Source organism: Brassica napus, chromosome C9, assembly GCF_020379485.1.
Source record: "Brassica napus cultivar Da-Ae chromosome C9, Da-Ae, whole genome shotgun sequence".
In the NCBI taxonomy this organism is placed as follows: domain Eukaryota; kingdom Viridiplantae; phylum Streptophyta; class Magnoliopsida; order Brassicales; family Brassicaceae; genus Brassica; species Brassica napus.
In genome coordinates, this window is record NC_063452.1 from 11,177,339 (window position 1) to 11,183,969 (window position 6,631).

Genomic DNA, 6,631 nt, shown 5'->3' on the forward strand with positions numbered 1-6,631 from the left:
ACTTTATGGCACCTTCTCTTTAATAGTATTATTACTATAAACTTCTTATTGTACATTGACTTATACTGTTATACATATTATCTCTTACATGTATTATGCAAATTACATACAAATAATATGAAACTACATTATATTGTTATTACGATAGTTTTACCCCGCGTCGCCACCTAGTTCTCTAATAAACAAATACTCAGACCTATAATACCACAGTAAATGAATTAACCAACTTTATTACATTAGGTAAATGAAAGAAATCTCAAGTATTCACATCAACATAGTAGCAAGTTGAAAGATGCATCAGAATAAAGAAAGAAAGAAGATTACCAATCTGCAGTCGTTCCGTCTTGGCTTGTAACTGGGCGAAGAGCAACAACATGAGAATGTCTCCTTGGACTCGAACTGATTTTACAGGCAAGAACACTGCAAAATCTTGGCAGATCGAATCACAGAGACCTGCATCTCTGATTGATTGGATGAAAATCTCAAGGCTCTAGACTAACAAAAAAAAACAGAGAAATGAGTGTTAGGTGTAGTATGGGTATGGTTCTAGATAATTATGAAAAACCTCAAGGGCATTTTGATAAACTTTTGTAATTCATAAACTGAGAAACAAATGTAATAATTATGAAAAGCTTTGAATGTCGATACTGATTACAATATCATCTCGATAGTTATCCATATCTAAGATCTCATCACGATCGTCCAAAGAGTCTTAGCGTCTACAATTACATAAAAAGCATAACCTCACTACAAATGACTCTCTTCTTTATTTAAACTCAAGCTTGTACTCTTCATTCTTCTATGGCAAAGATTATATTTTCAAACTGAATTTTTTATATACATAGCCAAAAAAAAAAATGTTTAATAATCCGTCCGTAGAGATTCAGATTAATCCATATACCTAATCTGCATTGTTCTAAGCTCATGAGATATCTCAAGCACCAGCCCTTGCATAATATTTTCAACGACATCAGAGACTACACCTTCAGATTCACCACCACAATCCGACCAAAGACACGGCTTCATCAGATCAGTCTCAACGACCTGATCCAATGTTCTTGGAGAGTCACAGCAGAGTAAACTCCAGTCAAAGCGTCTCATAGTCTCGTGGATCAGATCTTCTTCTCTAAAGGAAGATGGTAGGTTGACGACTCTCGAGTTCTGAGATGGCTTGAAAGGCCAAAACTTGATGTCTTGGCGGTATATCTCCCGGAGAATCTCGTCTGTGTAGTCAAGAACAAGAAGAAGCTGGTCGTTGTTGTGATTGCCGTGTGAGAATTCGTCTAGAAGTGATGTTTCTTGGTTGCATTTGGCCATAAGATTGGTCCAGTTCAGTCTTGAAGCTCTGAGAACTTGCTTCACAAACTCATGAACAGAGTCTTTCTCGAGAAGATCGAAAGATAACAATCCAATCTGCTCTTCTGCAAGACAGTAAGAGACTTAGTACTGAGACTAAGTGATTAAAAGATTGAAATAATGAAAGGATTGATCGATCAGAGAGACAAAAGACTAACTGTTTCTGGAGCTAACTGTTTCGTCTAACATATGAATCCTCTCTAGAACTGAGACGGGACTCGGTTGCTCCTGCTCATGTTCCTGTTCCTGTCTTTCTAGTCTCGAACTCGACTCCTGCAACGATTTAAAGCATAGATTAAACATCAAATCCGTGTAAGAGACATCTATTGTTTCTCTCGGAACTTACAGCTGATGAGCTCTCTAGATCTTCTACAGGAGTTCTCAGACATGTGCACTCAGCAGAACCTGTACTGTTGTCGTTGAGAGACCTTAAACTGGAGTTGTGAGGATTCGGATCGAAAACCTCCAAGTCCTTGTCCAAGGACCACAGCTTGAAGCTCTCTCTTCTCTTCTCCAGCCTCTGCCTTCTCTCTTTGAGTTTTGTCTGCAAGCTACTCAATGCTTTAGGAACTTCATAAACCGGCGACGAATCTGATCTCTCCTGTTGCCTTTCCACCATGAATCTTCTTGGCAGAACATCGTTCTCCATGCTTAGCTTGAAGACATCAGACTCGACCCGCTTCTTGCGCCTAAACACAGGTGACTCCGGGCTTCTATAGCCAACTGCACTTGTAGAAACATCACCACCAGCCTCGGTTTCTTTAGCTTTAATTTCTGCCTGAGTGTTCTCTTTGTTAGATCCAACAACAAGCTTCAACTTCTTGGCTAGATGTTTGAATCTCAAGTACTTTCTATCGTCAACCGAGCTTGATATTCTAGGCTTCAAGAGAACAATCTCATCCAAATCCTTCACCTTAGGTCTCTCCAAGTCTTGACCTTTTTTGGTTGAGAAAGAGTTAGGATCTTGTAAGAGTGTAATGAACAACTCTTTGTTAGAGCTTAGAATATCTAAAGCTTCCATGAACTGCTTAGACCGGTCTTTCCCCTTCTCCTCTGCCTTGGAACAGATCAAAGTTTCAGCTGCTTCATCCACACAAACTTGAAGGTTGATCTCTGAACTCTTCCTACAATCTCTCCCATTCTTCAGATCCTTATCATTTGTATTCACAATTTCACTGGAAGAAGATTGCTTTTGCTTATCAGGGCTTTCACTAGTTGCCTCCCTTAGATTCTTGATCCTCTTTATCTCCCTCTCTAGCAATCCCTGAACAGGTTTTGGTTCATAGCTCTCATCTTCTCTTTCAGAACTTAAAGATCTTCTCCTCGTTTTACTCTTACATGGACTCTCTCCTTCCACAATCCGCTGAACAAATTAAGAGATTCAGTTTTTTTTTTTACTTACCAAAAAAACTGACAATTTGAAAAGGCTATACTTACATCATGACACTGACATCTCTCATGAAGTCTCTTGAGTAAGTCAAGCTGACTTTTAGTATAAACATTACCTGCGACAAAACAAGAATCAAAATTTAAAACTAAGATCATGAAGTGATCCAAAGAAACATAACAGTACTAACCTGCAGAATCTCTGATGGGTTTCTTGTCTGAACTCAGTTTCTTATTACCAGATTTAACATGTCTGAAATCAAAGAAGTTGATCAGTTTCCAACCGCAGCCAGACTTATAACTCTCGTAGACGAGAGGGCTTTTAGGGAAAATTGGAGTTCCAGGACTCTTGCTGCTTCTTGGTGATCTCCTTTTCTCCATTGATTGATCAAATAACTCTGTCCTCAGTCTAGTACAAAACCGATTCTCAAAACCCTGGAAAAAAAACAGAAACCATATCTTTAAAACAAAACACCAATTTAAACATAAACAAGAAACAAAAAGAAAAACAGAGGATTTTTCTAACTATGTCTGAAAATTACTTCTTCTGGATACAGAACTGTCAATTTTACTTTCTGGGTTTCCGTTTTATCCCTTACCCTAAACCCTAAACTGAGATTTTCAGTTTCATCATGAACAAAGGAACTTACTTTAGTCTAATAATGTAAAATATACAAGTATATATGTGCTTGTATAGACTTATCTTATCAGAGATTTGCTTACCACTGAGATTTCAAGGTTGAAATGGGACAGAAAAAAATGCAAACTTTTTTCTTTGCAGAGACAGTGGAGCCAATCAAGCACTGAGCTTTTGTGATGGACTCTGATTTTTAAGAGTTAAAAACCGCAAACTTTTGTTTCCACATACAAAAGAAAAATAAAAAAAAGTGCTGAACATGATTGAGGTTGAAGATCTTTAGCGAAAATTAAAGGGACCCTTGTCTCTTCATCTACCCTTCTAATGTAAAATGTTTTTTTTTTAGAATTGAGGTTTTTTTTTCTGTCTTCAAGAAAATTTGTAAGGACAATAAATGAGGATTACTGTTTATTCTTGGAGATGGGTCCTCTCGCCATTAAATAGGCTTTTTAGTCTCCTTATGGAGGAGAAGAGGAAGAAGATGACGTAGGACTCTTTATAAAATATAAGAAATGATTTGAAGAGAAATGTAAATAATCAAAAGACCAATTGAAAATAGATCTTTATTAGACTATCTGACAATTTTTTTTTGTTTTCTTTTTCACAGGCAAGCAGACATTTTTCATAGTGAGATTTTTGGTTTATATCTGTAATAATTTACAACTACCTTTTAAATTTGCAAAATAAATAAGCGAAAATGAGAGAGGAGAGGGACGTGAGACTGAAAGAGACAAGGTAAATTTGCAGATCGTTTCACATATAAGACAATGCTTTCAAATAATGCTTTTATTTCTGTCATCTTCTTATCTACAAATGCATGGGAAAATCGCATATTCATGCATCGATTTAGCTAAAATTAGATAATTAGTATTTGAACTCAGAAATCATGCATACCTAATATTTTAACGTAATTGTTTTTGAACGTAGATATTCAAATTTCAAAATTATGATTTATATCTTGATGAAATCAAATAAAAGGAGATGCTAAACTAACTACAATATCATTTAATTTTATACAATAAAAGATGTTTTATCTGATTTGGCGGTTGAATTTACATTTATCATTTACCTTTTTTTTTTTTGATAACTCTGGTATCTGGGCAGCCACATTCCCAACTATCCCCCCGTAGGGGGTCCAGCGCCCCAACGGAAGGGATGTTAAATCCGCTGTGGCCGGGGCTCGAAGTCGTGATGGCGGGCACCTCAGCCGAGGTTCCTATACCACCAGACCACGAGGCCCGGTTAAATTTATCATTTACCTTATCAACAAAGATACCAACCATGATAAATCTAAATTATGTAAATTTTTAAGAAAGAATTACACTGTAACATAGTTTTTAGTTTTTTATAACAAAATAAGACATTTTCGTCTACTTACACACTTTTTCCTAATTTCATCATATTTCGTTTAGTTTTTCAAGTTAAAACAGAACTATATACTAAACAGCATGACCCACTATCATCACTCTCTTGTCTTCTTCATTCTCAACTTTCTCTTTTTAATTTTGTTTATTGATTATTTTTATAGAATTTATTCAAGAGATCGCTTTGAGATTTTCATCGATTTTTTTTTTCAATTATTTTTCAACAGATCGCCGTGAGGTCCCGTCGTTGGATGTCGTGATATGCAGGAGTTGGACGGCGTCATCAAGAATGTGACACTCAGTCGTGGCGATTTGGAACAAAATGTTCAACAAATCAGAAACAAAAAAAAGAACAGCTTTGTAAAACCATGAATTAGGATTGAAATCTATCAGATCTAGACAAAATGCATAAAAAAAAAACAAGTGAAGAATGTAAAGAATCGTGAAAAATAGGTGAGAGAGGCGAAAATTAGGGTTTATGGTCAAGAATGACCAAAAAAGAAGACGAGGATATTTTCGTAAATTTCCATCATTAATGAAAAAATCAAATTAAAAAGTTTGTGTGTACATTACTTTCAAACTGTACATGTGTACACTTAATTTTGTATTATACATCAAAGTGATTGTGTACACATTTTGACTTTTTGTAGGTTTTCTATCAAAATAACTAAGCATTTGCGACTTCATGAACTCACGAAAATGTTAATACAATGTACATGTGATTTTTTTCCTTCTTCCCATGTGCACGCAGGGTCGGGACATCTTTGAAATCTGACTGAACACAAAATCATTGAAATGCATCTTTTTAGCAATTGTACTCAAAATCATTGAAATTATTAAATTTCATACTTTTAGCAATGTACAAATGAATCAGTGTACATGTGATTTTTCGTATAATATTGTACATGTGGACAATAAAATATATTTAAACACGTTGACGATATTTGACACACTGAGTACCTTTCAAGTATCATTCTCAGAACTAAATTAATATTAATTTCGTGTGTACATTACATTTAAGCTATACATGTGTACACCTAATTAAACCATCTTTGAGCAACATTGAAACTCGCTTGTATTGTACACATGTACACGCTCGTTTGTATGCAATTGTGGTGTAGTTTGTTTATATATAAAGAACATATGTAGTGTACACATGTACACTTTGACGTTGATGTACATATGTACACTATGATATAGATGTACGTGTACAATATGAGCACTTAGATGTTACTATTGCATCTAAATTATTTAAATTTAAGTAGCATTTAATTGTTAATAGAAAATTGTATTTGCATACATAATTGCATAACCATGGTCTGGAATACATACATGTGTAAATTTGTACATGTTTATATGTGTATATGTGTATACATGTACATGTGTTATATGTGTTTATGTGCACATCTTCACTTGTGTACATTGTATATCATTAAAACAATGTACCGTACAATCATGCTTTTCCACTAAAACCGCAAATCACATTGTCTGCTTAGAAACCCAAAACCCAAAATCACATTTTGAATGATACTTGAAAGCTACTCAGTGTGTCAAATATCGTCCACATGTACAGTATTATACGAAATGATGCATGTACACCGATTCATTTGTACATTTCTCAAATTATGATATTTAATAATTTTGTGTACATATTTTTTATATTATATTTTAAATTCATATTAACATATTGTAGGGATTGAATTGAACAATTAAAAGTTTTTGGACAATTAAAAGGGATGTATCTGAAAATTTGATAGTTTGAGCCAAATTAGTAATGTGAGAAAAACTCATGTCACAGCGCGAGGAGAATTAGTTGTGGAGCACAACGTGGAGGAGGAAGCTTGGTCGTGTGATTCATGGCGAAGGAGAATACGAACCACAATCGAAG

At 35.1% G+C, this 6,631-nt stretch overlaps 1 protein-coding gene across 2 annotated transcripts; it reads right to left on the reverse strand.

The window, feature by feature from the left end:
- Nucleotides 1–603: 603 nt before the first annotated feature.
- On the reverse strand, nucleotides 604–3,865 carry LOC106390271. 2 transcript variants are annotated; one of them, XM_013830693.3, is made up of 6 exons: nucleotides 3,466–3,865; nucleotides 2,934–3,177; nucleotides 2,794–2,861; nucleotides 1,703–2,719; nucleotides 1,515–1,629; nucleotides 604–1,421 (listed from the first exon to the last, which is right to left on the reverse strand). In XM_013830693.3, the coding sequence occupies exons 2-6, from the start codon at nucleotides 3,121–3,123 to the stop codon at nucleotides 889–891; spliced, it is 1,923 nt and encodes a 640-aa protein (XP_013686147.1). In that variant the 5' UTR covers nucleotides 3,124–3,177; nucleotides 3,466–3,865; the 3' UTR covers nucleotides 604–888. The 2 variants fall into 2 exon arrangements, with proteins under 2 accessions (XP_013686147.1, XP_022550898.1); XM_022695177.2 differs by lacking the exon at nucleotides 3,466–3,865 and adding an exon at nucleotides 3,285–3,410.
- Nucleotides 3,866–6,631: the final 2,766 nt, after the last annotated feature.